The sequence below is a fragment of the Glycine max genome, chromosome 20 (genome assembly GCF_000004515.6).
Source record: "Glycine max cultivar Williams 82 chromosome 20, Glycine_max_v4.0, whole genome shotgun sequence".
Lineage (NCBI taxonomy): Eukaryota > Viridiplantae > Streptophyta > Magnoliopsida > Fabales > Fabaceae > Glycine > Glycine max.
In genome coordinates, this window is record NC_038256.2 from 12,531,907 (window position 1) to 12,555,039 (window position 23,133).

Below are 23,133 nucleotides of genomic sequence, written 5' to 3' on the forward strand. Positions count from 1 at the left end.
TTAGAATATTCTCTTGTTTTTCGACAACTTTAACACGAACATCTTTAGGCTTTATATGGATTTCAGAGCTTTGATCCATTGAGAGATCCCAACTAGTCATTGTCTAATAGCTTTGGCACTTGACATGAGGTCGCTACTATGTAGAGAGAGTGGGGACCACAGACGCTTTCTGCAGCATATCTTTAGAGAAGTTTGATCGTGTTGTTAGTGCTCAGAGCTGAATTTCAGCATACAAATAAAAAAACATTAACAGCATAAGACAAAAGGAATTAAGAATGTCAAGATAAGACATTTTAAATCTTTCCTTTTGTGCGCTAAATCCTGAGCATTGTCTTTGTATTGTGAGCCAAGTACAAAAACACTTGTCTTCTCAGGATTGGATGCCAAAACATTATCGTCCAGTGACTAATACTTTGTCTATTGTCTGGTGTCCTTTTGTTTATGCTTTTCTCTTGTATCTTATAGAGATAAAATAATCTATAACTTAAGCATGAAAGATTAGTACATCAAATTTATTCTTTGTTAACATCAAAACCTAAGGGATTTAATTATTTGATACAGTCTAATGTGACTTGGACATACCAAACTCAACAATACAATAATTGTTTTTTCATTAATTAAAATTTGTGCATCCATGATCAATTTCTTTTCATTTTTGTTATAATCAAATTAATAAAAATTGACATTGAGAGTGTGTGTTTAAATAATTTAAAATATATAGATTTTAAAATATATGACATGAATAAATTAATTTGATCACATTTATTACTTACCTTATATCTTTTTAATTGATATGTAATATTGTAGAAAAGATATAAATAAAAATTTAATTACAAAATTTGTCCCACATGAATATTTAGTACAAAATATAATATTAATATAAATTTTATATAAAAATAATTCAATATTCTAATTTTATTCTTTTTTAATTTATTATATTTTTATAATTTTATATATTATCTTTTAAAATATAATATATAAGATTAAATTTTATTTTCACATAAATTAAAATATGTATATTTATATAAACTTTATTTTTATTTTATATATTATATTTTTATTATCTTATGTATTTTTATCATATTATTAAAAAATTATTTTATAAAGTAAATATATAATATAAATTTTATCTTTAATATATATTTTTTTACATAAATTATAGTTTCATAAAATGTATTTTTTTATCTTTTCTTTAACATAAATTTTTTGTGTGTCGGCGCATCGAGAAAAATTCCAAACCGTTGGATCTGAAACCAACGGTGTCGATTCATCCGAGTGACGTGTCCTTGGTATAAAAATGGGAAGAAGGAACGCGAAGTGCAAATGCTTAGTGTGGCTAAATGGATCGAACACTCTGCCTCTCTCTACTTTTCTTCACGGCGGCGGTAGCGGCGGAGACCGGCGGCGCAGAACCCAACCTCACTTCCGGCGGGCTGTTATGGTCTACTGCTGCGGAGGAATCCGATCTGGCCCCGCCGCCGGATGACGGCGGCTTTTCTTCACTCGATGGCATGTTGCAGTGGGCTATAAGTATGTATTCTTTTTTGAACCTTTACAAATACATTAAATAGGCATTTGATAATAAAATTAGCCATTGAAGATTGATCACATATTTCATTCATCGAATTTATTTGATGAATGAAATACACGGCCTGGAATCTTAAGCCTAATTTTTCATGCTTCATGAACAATATCATGAACTCTGCATTCAAGTGAAAAATCATTAAAATTCTATTTATAAGAGTTCTCTGGTTAAGTTGAATATGAGTTTAATTTTCAGTCTAAAACTTGCTAACCAATTTTTTTAAATGCGACTTTTAGATTGATTATTGCAAAAATTAACAATGTTATAATATAACAGTTATCAGTGTATTTTACCTAAATTCATCACTATAAATAATTCTTTCTTTTATTGCATAGGTCATTCTGATCCTGGAAAGTTAAAGGAATCAGCAGAAGCTCAGCAACGGCTTCCACCAAGCGAGCTATATAAACGTCAATTTGAAATCAAGGTGCACTGAAACTAATTCAACTCATTTTTCTTGTGTGTTTAATATTCACTTATGTTATGTATTAATTAAATAGGAAATAATGGAGAAAATGAAGATGCCTTCTGATGCTGAATTGATGAGAATCGCAATAAGTGACTTGAATAACGTGTCTACATCCTTGGAAGATAGGCACCGTGCTTTACAGGAGCTTCTTGAGCTTGTTGAGTCGATTGATAATGCAAATGGTAGGTGTATACTATGAAGCATGGACTTTGACATGGACACCGGACACGGACATTTCGACACAACTAATGTCTAAAATATAGGACACAAGAACACCACATACACACACAAACTGAAAGATTCTAATTAAATGAAATATGAATAACATAACAAAATATCTAAGTTGATGGTATATACATCTTTTTAAATAATTTTTTTTATGTTTTTTCAATTGTATTAGTTGTTTAAAGGTGACAACTTAAGGGTTTAAGCCACCAAAAAGTAATTTTTGAATTAGACACTTAATAAGAAGTGTCAAATTAGTATTTAGGTGTGTTGGTGTCGGAATTAGACACAGCAACACTTTGAACAAGAGAGGTGTTTGTGCTTCATAGGGTGTATATGAATGTTTTCAAATACCATAATGTTTACTCGTCAATACAAATGGTAGCTGTCGTAATGCAGTTGCAGGGACCTCTAACCTAGGGTATAACTACTGCAAATTGCAGTTGAAGACTGCAATTTAAAACCTTGTAGTGTTGATTCCCAATCTAGTGTTTATGTCATTTTGGTTGAATAGTTGCTAGTTTAGAAATGCTATATTTGTTTCTTATATTTTTAAAGTATTTGATACATTCACTAGAACAATCATTCTTAGCTATCTCCAAATAAAAAATCATAATATCACACTCTCAAACACTTGGCAATTTGGGTGAAATTCATGTGGGTCTTATTTCCCATTTGGTGAGTCTCATTCTTGGACTAAATAAACTAGTGAGGCTCACATGAATTTCAACCAAGAAGAGACTGCTGGATGGAGTGTAAGAGAATAGAGAGTGTGCTGCTCATATTCGCCTTCTCCAAATAGATGCCTTGTAATTTAAAAGCCTCAAAATCTTCTTTTTTATATGATGTGCTTTATATTATTTAATATTCACTTCCCCTGGAAGCTTGACAATATGATCTCCTCTCATATTTTTTAGTGGAACTTTGGAAACAAGTTAAATGAAAATCAGGTCATAAAATAATTTCGGATGAACAAATGGAACAAGAGTGGAAGATTGTAACATTACATGTGTTTTTCTATCTATTGAATGATGTGTCAAGAACAAATAGTTGCATGTTTTTATTCTTTTTATTTATATTAGAGTAGAAGAGTAGAATTACTCCTTTTTCTTTTTACTCTATTAAGTAGAGTTAGTTTTGTTAGTTAACTCAACTAACCTTAGGTTAGTTGAGAGTTGTTCTGTCAGTTGTGACAGTTGTTTACAGTTGTACTCGCTCTAGTATATATACTAGAGTTGTAACCTCTTTTTAGTTGGGTTAGTTAATATCAAAACTCCATTTCTGAAGTTTAGCCTTTCTCTCCTTTATTGATTCTGAAAATCTTTTATGGTATCACAAAGCTTTGTTCGATCTTAGGGATTAACAATGGCTTTTGCATCTTCTAATCCTCCTTCACCCTCTTCACCATTGTTTTCATCGTTTCCGGAGGCTGAAACTTCTATTCCGGTGAATGCGACACCGATCCAAACAGAAATTCCGACGAATGTGACACCGCCTCAAACGGATAGGATGCTGATTCCGACGCCAAACTCAACGGTGACTCTGACACCGACTCTAATGTCGATTTCGATGGCTGTGACATTGTCAACACAGTCTTCCACCTTTTTCTTGCATGCGATTTTGGAAAAATTGACGAACTCGAACTACTTGTTGTGGTGTCAGCAAGTAGAACCAGTGTTGAAAGGCCATCATCTTCATCACTTCCTCGTGAATTTGTCGATTCCACCACGGTTCAGAACTTTAGCGGATTGTGATCTTTGAATTTCCTCATCGGAGTACCTCACTTGGGAACAACATGACCAGCTTTTGTTGTCCTAGCTTCAATCAACCATTTCCGACAAAGTGCTTCCGCAGTTACTTTGTTAGGTTGAAGATTATCAATCTATGATTCCTTACTACTCTCAGAACATAGAACCAAGACCTCACACAAGAACTTAGAATACAGAGGAAGAAGGGAAACTCACTCGTGGAACTCACACGAGGAAGAACAGTCCCAAGGGATTGAGTGTTATTAATTTTTCTGAATCAATCTTATTACAATAGGCTACTGCTATTTATACAAGTGAAAGCAATGGGACCCGCTTAAACTCTAACAACCCATTTTATTTTTAACCCCTTACGGTTATTTTTATGAACCAAGTATTACATACTTGGTTGTAGAACTGCATGGCACCTTTGGGATAAACATCACTCTCATTTCCGATCCATGATTCGTGCAAAAGTAGGTCAGTCTGAAAATTTTCTACATATTCAGATGCTTGTAAATTCTCTAGACTTGATTGGTGTGTCGATTACTCTCGAGGAGCAACTTGATGTTATTCTCGAAGGTCTGCATGAGGAGTATGAGTCAACTATGTCATTGATTTTTAGCAAGTTTGAACCTCTCTCCATTGATGAGGTTGAAACTCTGTTACTAGGTCATGAGGCTCGGCTTGACTAGTTTCACAAAAAGAAACTATTAGTTTCCTTCAATTTGATTGAAGGTGCTTCAAATTCCTAATTCTCTGTCTAACTTGCCTAATTCTTCAATTGACAATTCAAATAATCAGAATTTTGATGCACAAGCAAATCTTGCTCAGGCGAGAGTGCTAACAATTATAATGATGCTAATGGTGGAAATCGATTTTTGATGCACAAGCAAATCACAATTTGCTACATGTTGTAATCAAGAAGAAGTTAGGAGAGAGAAACATGAGAGGAGAGAGAAATAGTGGGTGGGAGAGAGTTAGGACTAGGAGGGAGAGGAAAGAGAGTATTAGAGAGAGATCTAGAGAGGGTCAATGTCTGAACTTCGCTGGCAACTGGAAAGGACGTCAACAAAGCTACATGCGAACAAATTGGAGAGACCATAAGGATATATCATCCTTCTACTTCACCTGTTTCCCTGAGGATGCAACTAAGGAAGAGCTGTGGCAACATTTCAAAAAAGCGGGCGACGTAAGGGAGATTTTCATCGCCAAGAAAAGAAACAAAAATGGAAGGAAGTATGGATTCGTAAGATTCAAAGGGGTGGAGGATATGCACTAGTTAGGGAGGAAGTTGGACAATATTGTCTTTGGTGGGCTAAAAATGTTTGTCAACATTCCAAAATTTGGAAGAGCTATTCCTGGAAAGTCACAACCAGTAGCCTATGGACGAGTATACGCTAAGCCAAGTGAGGAGGAGAACAGAGATGCGTACTTGAGAATGAAGCAAGGAGGGTCCATGGGAATGAAGCGAGGATCGTACGCGGATGCTGTCAAGAAGAATAACCCAAGAGCTGACCAGGGTCAGTCAAAGGGGAGTACTCATGCAATAGGTCGCAATCAGAGGTGCACCTCGACATACCGTTGGCAGGGCATAAATGGCTCAACGAAGCATGGGTGGGGAGATTAAAAAACTTGTCCTTGTTTGATAGAGTCGAGGATGACATTCTATGGGATTTCGAAGTTAACGTATCACCAAAGTACATTGGAGACGACATGATCCTGCTCCTCGGCCTCACAGACGACAAAGCATGAAAATTATGGATGAAGAGAATGAAGGAGGGGGTTCAATGTTCCACACTTTGGAGAAGTGGAATCCGCGGATGCGCCCTGGGTATAGGTTGACATAGATACACTGCTGGGGAATACCTCTAATAGCTTGAGACATGCAGCAAATGAAGAAGATAGTGGCTGGTATCGGTGACATGGTCGATGTCGATGATGACGTAGAGGGACTTCGGAAGACGGATATGGCAAGGATTTTACTTAAAACACCGTGGAGACCGCTTATCCAACATATCGTTACTGTGCACATTCAAGCGGAGATATTTCATGTGCATACAACGTAGGAATGTGGAACTTTCTCAAATATCTGCAAGTGCCGGCGCGATATGGAGTACAGTTCATCGGACGAGATACAATTAGAGGAGAGTGCTGATGGCTCGCCGCGGTGGATAACGGCGCCGATGACGCAGGAGAATGATGGCTCGACGCGCTGGATATTGGCGTCGACGATCCGATGGACAAAACAGCCAGCCTGACCCAAAGGACAAACAACGCCTATCGGGTACAAGTGTTAGAACCAGGAAAAGTCAGCGCTAACAAAAACATGCCTACCAAACACGAAATGTCCGTCATTTGCTGCGGCAACATAGATACCCAACAAGGTACTGTGCACAAAAATGGGGGAGCACAGACTAAAGGGACTCGTAGCCCTGTCGGAAGGAGAGAGAAAATGCACAAAAAATGAAACCTGGAGGCAGAGTGGAACGTTGGTATGGTGGGGAAGATTAGCTTTATTTCAAAAGTGTCACGTGACCTAGGGGCAACAGATATTGTTGGGTTGGGCTGTGCTAACCACCCCCCCCCCCCCCCCCCCCCCCCGCACTCCATTAGTTAAACAAACTCTTCGAAAAGCCAGGCAGGCCCAGATAATTCATGTAGAGTCTATTATAGGAAACGATGGTGCAGAAGCAAGACACCCTTCCGGACGCAGCCATGATCAAACAATTAACAACGCACCCACACATGCAGGAGAGAGCACACACCCAGCGGAGTGACTGAGAACAAACCTGCCAATACTATTCATCACAACAATTAGTGAATGAGGAAGCAAATCTGGACAATAACCACATTCAGAAGGCAGAAAATTTATGGGAGATGGCAAAAGAATTAGGGTTTACAGTGGGGTTTGCACAAAGGAACCACCTGAAGCAAATAATAGAAATGGAAGAAAGAGACACTAAAGAGGCCGAGAGATTGGGAAGCAGGAGGAGGACCCCATAAACATTATTACATATAATGTAAGAGGGTTAGGGAGGGGGGTCAAATGGCCAGCAATTAGAAGGTTGGTCAATAATCATCACATAGACATGCTGTGTATCCAGGAAACAAAAAAGGAGGCAATCAAGAGGTCTATGTGTCAAGCTCTATGGGGGGAATCTGAAGTTAGGTGGGAAGCACAACCTTCATCCAATTCAGTGGGTGGCATTCTGTATATGTGGAGCGAAAAAACATTTATGCTGGAAACGAAGATTATTGGGACTGGTTTTATAATGCTGATAGGGAAGTGGCGTGAGGAGGCACAAACAATTAAGATTATCGACATCTACTCACCTTGTGATATTCAAAGTAAAAGAGTGCTACGGGATAGTATCAAGCAATTGAAAAATCACAGCCCTAAGGGACTATGGTGCATATTGGGGGATTTTAACATCAGGACTGCTGCAAAGAGATTTGGAGCTTCTCAGAGGGGGTTGGAGGATAATAGTTCTAGGGAGTTCAATGAGTGGATTGCAAAATTGGAGGTAGAGGAAGCACCATGGGTTGGTAGAAAGTTCACATGGGTTAGACCAAACGGAACAATTAGGAGTAAGCTGAATAGATTCCTGGTATCCCCGGAATGGCTTACCAAATGGCCTGGAACCTCTTAATATACATTGGAGAGGAACTTCTCAGATCATTGCTCACTATTGCTTAGGTCCAAATGTGTTGATTGGGGTCTAAAGCCTTTTAGAACCCTTGATTGCTATCTATCAGACAAATCTTTCAAGAAAATTGTACTTGAGAGCTGGACCTCTAACCAGCAAAGAGGTTGGAGAGGGTATGTGCTAAAAGAAAAAATTAAAACTCTGAAAGAAAGAATCAGGGCATGGAACAAAGAACATTTCGGGTATACCTTCAGGAAATATAAGAAGATTGAGGAACATTTAAACAAGCTTGAAGAGGAAACAGATGACAGACAGCTAGCTCATCATGAGTTGGTAGCTAAGAAGCAACTTCAGCAGGATTTATGGGAAGCAGCTCAATCACATGAATCATTTTTGAGACAGAAGGCGAGATCTACGTGAATTAAAGAAGGTGACTGTAATTCTAGATATTTCCATCTGATGATTAATGCTAGCCGCAGAAATAATTGCTTGAAAGGAGTGATGATGGACGGATCTTGGATTGAAGAGCCGGCAACAGTCAAAGAGGCAGTCAGGAGGTTCTTTTCACAGCGTTTCCAAGAATATGACTTTGATAGACCTAGATTGGATGGTATATGTTTTCAGACTATTGCCAACCAGCACAACAACATGCTTGTGGAGCGTTTCCAGAGGATAAGGTGAAAAGGGCTGTGTGGGACTACGGGAGTAACAAAAGTCCGGGCCTAAATGAACTTAATTTCAAATTCATGAAGCAATTTTGGCAAATTATTAAACCTGGCCTCCTAAGGTTTTTGGATGAATTCTATTTCAATGGAATTTTTCCAAAGGGCTCTAATGCATCTTTCATAGCCCTAATCCCCAAGGTAGTGGATCCACAAATGTTGAACGATTACATACCTATCTCACTGATAGGCTGTACGTACAAGATAGTGGCTAAGATCCTGGCTAACAGATTGAAGAAGATCATGCCTCTTATTATACATAAAAGGCAAGCAGCATTTATAGAAGGAAGGCATATGCTACATAGTGTCATGATTGCAAATGAGGCGGTTGATGAAGCCAAAAGATGCCAAAAGCCATGCATTGTCTTCAAGATTGACTATGAGAAGGCATATGATTCTGTATCTTGGGAGTTCCTGACTTATATGATGAGAAGGATGGGCTTTTGCACCAAATGGATTCAATGGATAGAGGGGTGCCTAAAATCAACATCTGAGTTCTTACCTCAGAAAGGACTTAGGCAAGGAAATTCACTATCACCTCTTCTCTTTAACATTGTTGCCGAGACACTTAATGGCCTCTTCTCATAGGCTATGGAGAAAAGGATATATCGGGGATTCTTAGTTGGCATAAACAAGGTGGAAGTGAGTATCCTCCAGTATGTGGATGACACAATCTTTTTTGGGGAGGCAACTATGGAGAACGTTAAAGCAATCAAAGCAATTTTGAGGGCCTTTGAACTAGTATCGGGCCTCAAAATTAATTTTGCTAAATGTAGTTTTGGTGCTTTTGGGGTGTCAGAACAATGGAAAGTTGATGCAGCCAATTACCTCAATTGTAGCTGGATGTCTTTCCCTTTTACATACCTCGGCGTTCCGATTGGAGCAAAACCAAGAAGATGTCAGACATGGGACCCTATCATTAGCAAGTGTGAGAGAAAACTAGCATAATGGAAACAAAGACACCTGGCTTTTGGGGGGAGAGTGACTCTCATAAAGTCAGTGCTAACATCCATTCCTATTTATTTTCTCTTTTTTCAGGGTTCCTAAAAGTGTGATGGACAAGCTGGAGAGTTTACAGCGGACTTTCCTATGGGGTGGTGCGTATGAGCAAAACAAAATAGCTTGGATCAAATGGGAAATGGTGTTCCTACCAAAAGAAGTTGGGGGTTTGGGAGTCAAAGATATCAATTCCTTCAATCTATCACTGCTGGCTAAATGACAATGGAACTTATTCCAGAATCGGGGGGAGCTGTGGGCCAAGGTACTTGAATCGAAGTACGGTGGGTGGAGGAGTCTAAATGAAGCACCTAGAGACAATATTGAATCCATATGGTGGAGGGATTTAAAGCTGGTGTGTCAACATCTGCAATATGGTCAGATAATGAATAGTTCAACATTATGGATGGTGGACTGTGGGGACAAATTTAAATTTTGGGAGGACAATTGGAGAGGTGGAGAGGGTACGTTACTAGTGAAATACCCAAGGCTGTATCTCATATCTTCTTAGCAAAACCAAATCATACAACACATGGGAGCTTTCAAAGACACTGGGTGGGAATGAGATTTCAGGTGGAGGAGATCATTGTTTGATAGTGAAGTAGATATGGCGGTCTCATTTCTAAAAGATGTTGAGGGCCATAGAATTCAGCCTCAAACTAGAGATCAGTGGGTGTGGACGGCTGATCCAAATGGTCAATACTCGGTTAGGAGTGCTTATAATGTGCTTACGGAGGACTTATCACAGGAGATCCAGGATGGAGCGTTCGAGGAACTATGGAAGCTCAAGGTTCCATTTAAAATTGCTACATTCGCATGGAGACTACTCAAAGATAGGCTACCAACCAGAGTAAATCTGCGGAGGAGGTAAATCGAGTTAGATGACTCTATTTGTCCTTTCCGTAGAACCACGAAGGAGAGCACAGGTCACCTGTTTTTTCACTGCAGCAAAATACTTCCAGTATGGTGGGAATCGTTGTCTTGGGTGCATTTGGTGGGTGCTTTCCCGCATCATCCAAGAAAACATTTTCTCCAACACATTTATGGAGTGTCGGAGGGAATGAAGGCTAATAGATGGAAGTGGTGGTGACTAGCACTGACATGGACCATTTGGAAGCAAAGAAATAATATTATATTTTCCAATGATACGTTTAATGCAAACAAAATGCTGGATGATGCAATTTTCTTATTATGGACATGGCTCAAACACTTGGAGAAGGGTTTCAACATTCACTACAATCAATGGTCCACCAATCTTAGTGAAGGGTTTTAAGAAGTTGAGGATAGGAAACTATAATAAATATCTGTAGTACAAATCTCTGTATCCAGTATCTGGTTTAGTTCAAACACAAAGTCTGACTTGGAACCAGTTCGGATTTGTAACTTGTATCTTCTAGTACCACTGGTACTCAATTAATATATATATATTATATCTTTGCTGATAAAAAAAAAATTACAGATTGCTTTCTTCTCCCTCATTAACTGTCTATTCTAGTCCTTTTGAGCTTGTTTTTTCAGACCTGTGGGGCCCTGCACCTTTCTTATTTAATTCAGGTTTCAAATATTGTTACATTTGTTGATGCTCATACCGGACTGCGGTAAGACCGGCGATTTTGTACGGAACAGAATGTTGGGCGGTCAAGAGCCAACATGAGAATAAAGTAGGTGTAGCGGAGATGAGGATGTTGCGGTGGATGTGTGGTAAGACTCGACAGGATAAAATTAGAAAGAAGCTATTAGAGAAAGGGTTGGAGTAGCGCCTATTGTAGAGAAGATGGTGGAAAATAGACTTAGGTGGTTTGGGCATGTAGAGAGAAGACCGGTAGACTCTGTAGTGAGGAGAGTAGACCAGATGGAGAGAAGACAAACAATTCGAGGCAGAGGAAGACCCAAAAAGACTATAAGAGAGGTTATCAAAAAGGATCTCGAAATTAATGGTTTGGATAGAAGTATGGTACTTGATAGAACATTATGGCGGAAGTTGATCCATGTAGCCGACCCCACCTAGTGGGATAAGGCGTTGTTGTTGTTGTTGATGCTCATACCATATTTACATGGATCTACATATTGAAAAATAAATCAGGAACGTTGGATGTTTTTAAACAATTCAAGGCAATGGTTACTACAGTTTAATCTCCCTATTAAAGCTGTTCAATCTGACTGAGGTGGAGAGTATAGACCCTTCACTAAATTCCTGAATGATCTAAAGTATTAATCACTGGTTAATCTGTCCCCATACCCATCATCAAAAAGGGGGAGAATGTGAATGTATGTATACATGATTTTGATGATGTCAAAAGAAGAATCAAACAAGGCTCATTTTGCCTCAAGATTGTTTCAACAAACAAAGCCTTGATTCAAGATTTCTTCAAGATCAAGCCTTGCCTCACAATGAAAGGTTTCAAGTCATTCAAGGCACATGTAATCGATTACCAATACATGTAATCGATTACCAATGGTTTGAAAGTGTGTAATCGATTACACATCATATGTAATCGATTACCAGAGACTCTGAATGTTGGGAATTCAAATTTTATATGAAGGGTCACAACTGTTCAAGAAAAACAACTGTGTAATCGATTACACTAATTCTGTAATCGATTACCAGAGAGGATTTTCAAGGAATATCGCCAACAGTCACATCTTATCATTTGGATTTTGAATGGCCATCAAAGGCCTATATATATGTGTGACTTGGGACGAAATTGAAGAGAGAGTTTTGCTTGGCAAAAATGTCTTATCCTCTCAAAAGACAATGAGAGAGATTCCAAAAGAACTTCGTTGTCAAATGCTCTCTCAAAAGAAATCCTTGACCAAACACTTGCAAAATCTATAAGAATTCTTACATGATCTTCATTGTAATATTCTTCTCTTGAAGAGAGAATTCTTCTTCCACAATGAGATTGGTTAAGAGACTGTAAGTCTCTTGTTGTAAAACATCTGAACACAAGGGATGGGTTGTCCCCGTGTGGTTCAGACTTTGTAAAGGAATTTACAAAGATAGTGGAAATATCAAGTGGGTTGCTTAAGTATTGGACGTAGGCACGGGAAGTGGCCGAACCAGTATAAAATTGTGTTTGCATTCTCTCTTCCCTTATCTTATTTATTTTGTTGCAATCAATTGTGTCTTGCATGTTTAAAGAACATTGTTAAATTGATTGTTGTTGCTTCTTCTGCATTCTAAGCCTATCCCTCTTAAGATTATTGAGGCCACAAGGTCCAACAGCTCTCCACTTGTTGCCCTTCTTCCCCTTTTCCTGCGATTTCCCCCCTTTTCTAGCAGCTGCCCCTGTCCTTTGCCGAAGCTCCGGCAAGCTTTCTAGCAGGTGACCCCACCACCAGCATTGTTGTCCATCGATCTACACGATCATGGTTACGACATCTCAATTGGGCTTGTGATGCTCCTTCATGCGCCCACTCTCTTGTGCGCCAAACTTAGCCAAACAGCGCATTTCTTTGGCGCATGGCGCACTGTCTTGGGCTGCGCTTCTACTGCAGGAGTCGCCCCTCCCCTTTTGTGCGAGCATAACTTGAGAGTTTTGCCTCAAATGGAGCATCCTTGCGAACACACCATTGGGGCTCGGTTCTATTTACCTTCTTTAAGTACTGTTTGGTTTGCAATTTTTTTTCACGTGTTTTGCATTGTTGGGAAGAAGTTTCCAGTCGCCTATCCTTGCCGCTGTCTCTTTTTCAGTGTGTTTTTCGGCAACCGCCTTCATCTCACTGCTCATTTTCCAGTGAAAAACTTTATGCTTGCCTCTTTGTCGCTGTATCTTTTGGCGTGTTTCTCGGTGATTTTTGTGCTATGCTAGTTGCGCGTTTCAACCACTATTTCCTCCTTTTCAAGTTTGAATAATTTTGTGTCCCCATTGTTTGTTTGAAGCTTCCAAATCTTGGTTTTAAGAAGATCGGAACTTGCTTTGAATTTTCTTTGGCTGATGGATATTCCAACTCTCTTCCTAGCAATATTCGCCGATTTCACCAACATCCCTGAGTCGTCTTCAAAATATTGGTTTGAAACTTCCAAATGATGATTTTAAGAAAGTCAGAACTTGCTTTTCTAAGGCTGGTGCAATATTCCAGCTCTCTCTTTCTAGCAATATTTCCCGACTTCACTAGCATCCTTGAGTTTTCATTCAAACTATTGCCTTTTTAGTGGAGCTCACTTTTTATGTTTATTGTTGGGAATAAATTTTCTTGTAACAAGCTGATTGCTTAGTAAGCTTCAGCTTGACGATGAGTGTTGAAAATCAGAATTAATATTTTGATTCTAGTATTAATTACAGTTTGTAAGGATATTATCTTTGATTTAGAGAGAATATAATATCCTCTGTTTATGTATAATTAATGTAATTATCCTATATAAATACGCATCCTTTGTGCACTCTGACACACGGTTTACACTCAAGTATCCCTCTTTGTTTTCTCTCATTTTACAATAATGATACTTTCTCACCAGTTATAAAACCTGTAACTGAAGATTATTTTCACTCTTGCGATCACTAATAAGTGGCCTTTACAGTAGTTGGATGTCAACAATGCTTTCCTAAATGGTGTGCTAGAAGAAGTTTACATGCAACAACCATCTGATTTTGAAAATTCTAATAAGCACCTAGTTTGTAGACTGAATAAGGCAATCTATGAGCTTAAGCAAGCACCAAGAGCATGGTATGACAAACTTATAAACATACTGCTGCAGTATGTGAGTATTCTACTCAGCTAAGTGAGATTAGAGTGTGGAAGTTAGTAGTCCGCAGCTAACTGTTAGAAGCTTGTTCTAGGAGTCTCATAAACTTGCTCTGCAAGTCTTAGATACTTGCTTTGCAAGTCTCCTATGTCTATAAAATTTAGTGTAACTGAAACTGCCTGGGAAAGAAATTAGATCTCACAGTTCCACAAATTTTATTTTCTCTCTTTCTATTTCTCTTTCATTCTATTTTGGTATCTAGAGCTTGATGGTCCTACAATGGCCAAATCTCCTCCTCCTTCTTCTGCTACTCCTTCCTTCTCTTCATCTTCTGCTTTCCCACACTCAATCTTTGAGGAGCTCACTGATTTGAACTTCTTGCTGTGGAGGCAACAAGTAGAACCAGCGATCAAAACACATCAACTACACCGATATCTGGTGTGTCCGAATATTCCTCTTCAATATGCAAGTGAAGCTGATCAGGATTCAGGCACTGTCAATCCTACATACATTGTGTGGGAGATACTAGATCAAATGCTCCTCACATAGCTTCAATCAACTCTTTCTAGCTCGATTCTGTTGCACCTTCTAGGATCAGTTCACTCCTTTCAAGTATGCGAGAAAATTCACAATCACTTTTAGAAGCTAACTCGAGCAAAAGCTCGTCAACTTCACACAAAGTTGCGGTCTACTACACTTTATAACAAGACCGTCTTGGAATTTCTGTTGCGCATCAAAGCTTTGGTTGATGTGCTAACTTCTGTCGGTCGGAGATCCGATCATTCTGGAGCAACATGTTGATTTTATCCTTGAAGGTTTACATGACTACAACTCAGTGATTTCAGTCACCGAAAGCAAATTTCAGCCGATGCAAATCGAGGAAGTTGAATCTCTCTTTCTTGCACATGAGATGAGTTTGGAAAAGTTGCAGAAGAAGCTCACATCTGAAACCGCTTCACTAAATCTGATCGAAATCCCTTCCTCAAAGTCGCAACAACAATCGTCCTCCTCTGCTCAAGCAAATGTTGCTTCTGAAAATGCAAACTTGAACTACAACTCGTACTTTGGGTTTCGCAGCTTTGGACGTGGTCGCAGCAGTTGGAACAATCGTGGTGGAGGCCGCGGTTGTCGCGGTCGGTTTTCCAATGTGCAGTGTCAAGTCTGCTACAAGTTTGGACATCCAGCCTTGGATTGCTATCATTGTTATGATCAGAATTATCAACCTCAAATGCCTGCTAATCTTCAAGGATTTCAGACTTCAAATCTTTAGAATTCATTCATGCCAGCACTGCAGAACTATGGAGCTTATCAATCTAACAGTTTCTCCAATTCTGCCAACTTGTTGGGAATGATGCCAAAGCAAGTGTAATTCCCTCAGCAATTTCAGCAATCTCAGCCTCAACAACAAGCACGTCTTCCTAGTGCTATGATCACCAATTCAGGAATACTTGGTTCATGTCCTACAACTAACAACACTTGGTTCCCAGACTTGGGAGCATCCTATCATGTCACTGCAGATCAGAATAACATTCACCGACTCAGATCCTTTGAAGGTCCAGACCGAATCTACATTGGTAATGGACAAGGTCTGCACATTTCTTCCTTTGGATCCAATTACTTTCATCACCTGTTAAACCTAATGTCTCTTTGTCTTTGCATAGTTTACTTCATGTTCCCTTAATCACCAAAAATCTGATCAGTGTCAGTTGTTTTGCTAAGGATAATTTAGTTTTCTGAGTTTCATGCAACTAAAGAAATTCTGCTTCGAGGCACAGTGGGTTCTTATACCAGTTTCCAAGCCTGCACTTGCAGCCTCAGTCCAAGTTGTCTTTTCCAGCAAATTGTTTAGTCTCTATTTCTGATTCACAAACACCATTTGTATCCACTGTTGTTTCTCCTAGTTCTAGGTTTCTGTGGCATGTCCACTGGGGACACCCCAATGATTATACTCTCAAACTTGTATTGAATCATTGTAATATACCCCATATCAAATAAAGAGACTACTTTCTTTTGTTCTGCTTGTGCAGTTGGTAAATCTCAAAGTTTGCATGCTCCTTTGTCCACTACTACTTACTAAACGCTTAGAACTTGTTTACAGTGACTTATGGGGACCTTCCCCTATGCCTTCATTTGGTGGTTTTCGCTATTACTTGTCTTTTGTTGATGCTTATTCAAGGTTCACTTGGATATATCCTCTAAAAACTAAAGCTGATACTTTCACTGTCTTTAAACAGTTTGAAACCATGGTTGAGTTGCAATATGATAACCCTCTTAAGGCCTTACAAACAGATTGGGGGGAAGAGTTTAGAGCTATCAACAAATTTCTCAGAGTTGGGGATCATTCACAGACTTGCTTGTCCTCACACCCATCACCAAAATGGTGTGGTAGAGAGGAAGCATCGTCACGTTGTGGTGTTAGGTCTCACTCTTAGTCATGCCACTGGCTCTTTGAAGTTTTTTGTCCCTTGTACTGTTCTAACTTGTCAAACTCGTACATATAAACATCTTAAAGCTTTTGGGTGTGCCTGTTTTCCCTTTCTTAGACCCTACAACTCTCATAAATTGGACTTTAGATCTCATGAGTGTCTTTTTCTAGGGTACTCCACAAATCATAAAGGCTATAAGTGCTTATCTCCTAGTGGAAAGGTGTTTGTTTCCAAAGATGTGGTGTTTAATGAGACCAGATTTCCCTATAGTGATGTGTTTTCTAAACCCAGTTCTCCTTCATCCCCACCATCCTCATCCTCCTTTTCTGCAAACATTCCCCTTGCTGATCCAGCACCCTTTATTCCCATTCCAACCACTATACGGAGTTCCTCCACTTCCTCACAAAACAATGTGTTTAATTCCCCTTCCCCTCCTCAAACCTTTACCACTATACGGAGTTTCTGAACCTGACACTCAGTCAGTTCCTAACCTCTATTCCAGAAGCTCCCTCTTCCACTGCCACTGCATCTAATTTAAATTCCCGAGTCAGCTCCTCAACATCCTATTCCTCAAAATTCTCACCCTATGCAGACCAGGGCTAAGTCTGGTCTTGTGGAAACCAGACTACATCCCTCATTATTCCTCACACGCACTGAGCCCGCCCAAGTCTGTCAAATAGGCCCTACAAGATCCTAATTGGCAGACTGCTATAAGCTGAGTATAATGCTTTACTTAATAACAAGACTTGGACTCTTGTTCCTCTCCCTCTTGGTTGCCATGCCACAGGCTGCAAATGGATATTTTGAGTTGAGGAGAATCCTGATGGCTCCGTTAATAGGTAGAAGGTCATATTGGTGGCAAAAGGCTTTCATCAAGTACAGGGGTATGATTTCAATGAAACTTTTTCTCCAGTGGTCAAACCTACCACTATTAGACTCATTCTTACATTGGCACTCAATCATCACTGGGGCTTACATCAATTGGATGTCAACAATGGCTTCCTCAATGGGCTTCTTCATGAAACAATATACATGCAACAGCCTCCCGGGTTCTCTTCACAAGATAAATCACTTGTCTGCAAACTAGACAAGGCTCTCTATGGACTCAAGCAAGCTCCTAGACAGTGGTTTGAAAGACTCCAAAGTACTTTGCTGCATTTTGGGTTTCACACCAGCAAATGTAACTCCTCTCTCTTCATCTACTAAAAGGACAGAAATGTTGTTTATCTTTTAGTGTATGTTGATGATATCATCATCACTGGGAGCTCAAATTCTCTTATACAGACTCTGGTTAGTCATTTAAATTCCACCTTTGCTCTGAAACAACTTCGTCAACTAGATTACTTCCTTGGCATAGAAGTTCATCACACTTCTACTGGTTCTCTTATACTCACTCAGAGCAAATACATCTGAGATCTTCTGCACAAGACTGACACGGCTGAAGCCAAACCAATCTCTTTTCCTATGTTGACTAACTTGAAGCTCTCCAAAGCTGGCAATGATCTCCTCCAAGATCCTACTATGTACAAGTCAGTAGTGGGGGCTCTTCAATATGCCACTATCACCAGACCCGAAATTAGCTTTGCTGTGAACGAAGTCTGTCAGTTCATGTCAAGACCCTTGGTGTCACACTGGATTGCAGTAAAAAAAATCCTCCAATATCTGAAGGGTACTCTGCACTTTGGTCTCAGATTTTTACAAGCCTCTCTTCATCAGCCCTTAAGCCTGCATGCTTATTGTGATGCCGACTGGGCTGCTGACCCCAATGACCGAAGATCCACATCAGGTGCAGCTATTTTCTTGGGCCCAAATCTGATCTCCTGGTGGTCCAGAAAACAGCAAGTGGTAGCCCGCACTAGCACAGAAGCAGGGTACAGGAGCTTGGCTCAAACTTCAGCTGGCATCCTGTGGCTTCAAACCTTACTTCAAGAACTTGGTGTTCCTACTTCCAAGCCTCTCATTCTCTGTGATAATCAAACCACTGTGGCACGAGCACATAAACCTATTCTTCATGCAAGAATCAAACATATGGAGATCAATCTCTTCTTTGTAAGGGAAAAGGTTCTAAGCAACAAACTCTTCTACCAGATTTCAGTTTATTAGGAACAAACTCAAGGTGTTTGAGCTCCCTCAAGCTCACCCATCTTAAGTTTGTCGGGGGTATGTGAGTATTGTACTCGGTTATGTGAGATTAGAGTGTGGAAGTTAGTAGTCCAGCTGTCAAGTGACAGCTGGCAGCTAACTGTTAGAAGCTTGCTCTGCAAGTCTCATAGGTCTCTATAAAAACTACAGTGTAACTGAAACTGTTTGGGAATGAAACTAAATCTCACAGTTCCACAAATTTTATTTTCTCTCTCTTTCTCTTACTCTCTATTTCTCTCTCCTATTTTGTAGTTTCAATTCATTCCTAGTAGATGTGATCCCTCTCTTTTTGTGTACTCCAAGTCAGAATCTGTAATGTACACTCTAATATATGTAGAGGATATCATAGTCACTGGAAATGACTCTAAACTGATTTAGAAACTAGTTTCTCAGCTTAACAACCTATTTTCCTTAAAAGATCGTGGAGATCTTGATTCTTTTCTGGAAATTGAAGCAGCTAATCAAGCTGATTGCTCTCTAACACTTACTCCATCTAAGTATATGTGTATTAGGGATCTTCTAGCAAAGACAAAAATGGATGAAGCAAATCCTATTGCTTCTCCTATGGTTGGAGGCTGTAAACTCTCTAAATCAAGCTCAGAAAGATTCTCTGACCCTACCCTTTACAGATTAGTTGTTGGGGCACTTCAGTATGCCACCATAACAAGATCAGAAATCAGTTTTCTGTAAATAAAGTGTTCCAGTTTATGTCAAATCCTTCAGAAGAGCATTGAACAGCTGTGAAGAGAATTCTCAGATATTTTAATGGTGCTACTGCTATCAATCTTGGATTAAGATTACAGCCTTCTACCTCTTCAAACTTCTCTGTTCAAGCATACTGTGATGCTGATTGGGCTTCAGACCCAGATGATAGGAGATCAACAATCAGGAGCAGTGATTTTTCTAGGACCTAATCTTGTGTCCTGGTGGTCTAAGAAGCAGAAAGTTGTGGCTAGATCTAGTACAGAAAGCAGAGTATAGAAGCTTGGCTCTTGCTACTGCTGAAGTGACTTGAATTCCGAGTTTTCTATCTTAATTGCAAGTCAGACATACTACACCAGTGGTTTTTTGTGACAATATGAGTACAGTGGCTCTAGCTCACAACCCAGTTCTGCATTCAAGAACAAAGCATATGGAGCTGGATTTATTTTTTCAGCGAAAAAGTTCTGGAGAAAAGACTTCAAGTGATTCATGTTCCTGCTATTGATCAATATGCAGATATCCTAACCAAATCTATCTCCCCTTCTAACTTCACAGTTTTTAGGGACAAGTTCAGAGTGGTAGACAAATTTTTTGTCAGCCACCTCATAAGCTTGCCGGGGGTATTAGAGTAGAAGAGTAGAATTACTAGGTTAGTTGACAGTTGTTCTGTTAGTTATGCCAGCTATTTGCAGTTGTACTCACTCTAGTATATATACTAGAGTTGTAACCTCTTTTCAGTTGGGTTAGTTAATATCAAAACTCCATTTTTGAAGTTTAGCTTTTCTCTCCTTTATTGATTCTGAAAACCTTTATCACTTGCTCTACCACTTTCTATAATGGTGAAGTTCTTTATATATGGTACAAAAGAGCATTAGTTGAGAGTTTTCTTGTTCTTGTTTTCATGTGTTAGAATTCTTCTTTCCTGTTCTATGGTGTATTTCTCATAGATATTCCCATGCCTGTCAGATTTAAGCAAACTTGGAGGACTTCTCGCGGTTAGAGAAGAACTTTATTGCTCTGATCCTGGTATAAGGACAATTGCTGCATGGGTTCTTGGAAAAGCTAGTCAAAATAATGCAATTGTTCAGCAGCAGGTTTGTTTTTTTTTTGCTTCTTATGGTTAATGGAATTTTATGAAGCTCTTGGGCATTGACTGGACCTAAACAATATATTAATGCTGCCAAATTTCGACTGTCCCAGATCTTGGAACTTGGAGTGCTCTCAAGGCTGATGAAAATGGTAAACTCTAATTCGATGGAAGAAGCCAATAAAGCATTATATGCTGTTTCAGCTTTGATTAGGAATGATTTGGCTAGTCAGGGGTTGTTCTATGCTGAAGCTGGAGGTTGGATGCTTCAGGTGACCTACCTCTCTATGGTTTAGTATTATATTAATTTATTTTGAAACAACTTTTCAGAATTGGCAAATAATGCTATTGAATTTTTAGGATATTTTGAGTAATACAAGTCTTGATGTCAGACTACGGAGGAAAGCTGTACGTCTATTGGCTGATCTAGCAGCGTATCAATTAGAAAATGTAGATAGGGAAGAACAACCATTTTTCAATGACCAAGATCTGTTGAAGGCTGTGGTTGATTTAACTACATCAACCGACCTTGATCTCCAGGAAAAGGTGATTGTTGATACAGCACCTGATACTATCGTTAAAGCATTGTCAAATGATCTGTTTTGTTTGTGACTAACCTTATCTGTGCAATGCCAATGTCATAAAAACACATTTTGAACTATGCCTCTTTCATATGCAAGACTCCAAGCCATGTTCCATTATGGTATGTCTACATCTGAAATTGATCCAATGAGGTTGTTCAATGTTATCTGCTTTCCAATCTATGATCTCTCAATTTGCCCACAATGTTGTGTTTCTGGTGATGTTAAGCATCCTTCTGGAAATCAGTAGAAAAAATTGTTTTAGATTTATTTTTGAAACAAGGTAGTATATATGTTCAGTAGAGTAAGAGTGAGGGATTGTTTAAAACTGGTCATTTATAGTTGTTCTTTATTTCAATTTTGTATGTTTATGCAGATTATACTTGTGTATATATTCTAATCTTATTTAGATAAATTTCTCCATAAATACTTATAGAAGAAAATAAAAATAAAATTCATTCATAAGTTAAAATCAAGTCATGCATCTTAACTTTCGAGAAGTTAGACTACAGAAACAAGGTAGTATTATATGTTCAGTAGAGCAAGAGTGGGGGATTGTTTAAAACTGGTCATTTACAGTTGTTCTTTATTTCAATTTTCTATATGTTTATGCAGATTATACTTGTGTATATATATTCTAATCTTATTTAGACTACAGAACTTCTAAAAAAGTCATGCATCTTAACTTTTCGAGAAGTTAGACTAGAGAATTTCTAAAAAAGTCTTGATTTTAAACTTTTGTGAGAAATTTAATTTACATAGTTTTTTTTTTTTTTGCCTACTGACTTCTGGGATGGTATTAAGCAGGCCCTTGTTGCGATTAAGAGTCTCTTGCAATTAAGAACCACTGAAGCTCGGGTTTTCAAGGACTTTTGTGCTTTAGGTGATGCACTGAACAGAATGAGACAATTGTTGCATGATTTGATGGCGGATGAGTATCAGAGAGACTATGTGATGGATGTGGAAAATCTTCGTGTTGAAGTGGAACACACTTTCCAAAGAAAGCTGAAGCAATCATGAGTTGACGTGTCCATAAATCTTGTATCAGTATCTAGTTTCTAGAGATTTCTCACAATTTTGAAGCTGCTGTAGGTGTTTGATGAATTCATGTTAATTTTATAGGTGTACAGGTTAATCCCCGTCAATATACTAGTACCTGGTGATTTGTATTCTGCCATTAGTCCTTTTTTACGTATAGAATTTGTGTTAACAGGCGTCTTTTATTTTATTGAGTAAAACGGCTTAAACTTAAACAAAATAGTTATAATCAAATGTTTTTATATACTTAGATATATGGATTATTTATTGAATAGATTGTTGGCATAAATTTACTATTGGGTTTTCGTATGAGTGCATTAATATCCTACATCAAAAGTTTTAGACCAAAAAATCACTCGGTCCTTGTTTTACTAATTTAATATAAGGATATTATAATAATATCATATTATTTTATTTTAAAATGAAAAAAAAAAAAACAACCTTTCTCCTCTCTATGTATGATTAATCTTTCCTCTGACGTCTCACTGCCATTGAAATTGAACAATGTTATGCAATACACATCAAACGTAGAACAAAATGCATTCCCCTATTTTCTTCTCAGATTGCAAGAATTGTCTCCGGTGTGGCTGCTTTTTAGCCTCTTCCTTCTACTTTTTTGGCAAACTTCGGTGAGATTTTGTGCCTCTCTGGTGTCTATGCACGGATGATCTTAAACTTTCTCAATGATAATGTGCTTTTTGTGAAACTCTGTTGTCCCATGACAGAGATGTGCTGGGGCGTTCTGATGGAGCACAACGTGATTGGTGACTGGTGATGTTGTTGCAGCTCTGTATAGGAACTTGTGGTAGAGTTCTTTGATGGAGAGTGATGTAGCTTCATTTAAGCTTGTTGGCTTTGGATCTTCTTCATCAATGGAGTCATTTGCTTCTTAAAGTTTAATGGCAGTGGAATGAAGAAGGAAGAAAGATGATTGGAGACGTCACTTCAAGGAGAAGATGAGTCAAGAAGAAGCTCACCATCATAGGAAGCCATGGATAAGAGTTTGAAGGAGGAGAAGATGAAAGGAAGGGGAAGGAGAGAAGGAGCATGAAATTTGGTGCTTCAAATGAGGTCTAAA

General features: G+C 38.7%; 1 protein-coding gene across 1 annotated transcript; it reads left to right on the forward strand.

Annotated features, from left to right (window-relative positions):
• The first annotated feature begins 1,319 nt into the window (after positions 1-1,319).
• LOC100780990 (nucleotide exchange factor SIL1) lies at positions 1,320-22,227 on the forward strand. The gene is made up of 7 exons (XM_003555542.5): positions 1,320-1,530; positions 1,921-2,012; positions 2,086-2,236; positions 20,316-20,443; positions 20,550-20,708; positions 20,797-20,982; positions 21,825-22,227. The coding sequence occupies exons 1-7, from the start codon at positions 1,341-1,343 to the stop codon at positions 22,035-22,037; spliced, it is 1,119 nt and encodes a 372-aa protein (XP_003555590.1). The 5' UTR covers positions 1,320-1,340; the 3' UTR covers positions 22,038-22,227.
• Positions 22,228-23,133: the final 906 nt, after the last annotated feature.

Coding starts and splice junctions, on each gene's coding strand:
- LOC100780990 (XM_003555542.5), top strand. CDS start 1,341: ATGGATCGAACACTCTGCCTCTCTCTACTTTTCTTCACGGCGGCGGTA. Junction 1,531..1,920: donor CATGTTGCAGTGGGCTATAA/GTATGTATTCTT, acceptor TTTATTGCATAG/GTCATTCTGATCCTGGAAAG. Junction 2,013..2,085: donor AACGTCAATTTGAAATCAAG/GTGCACTGAAAC, acceptor TTAATTAAATAG/GAAATAATGGAGAAAATGAA.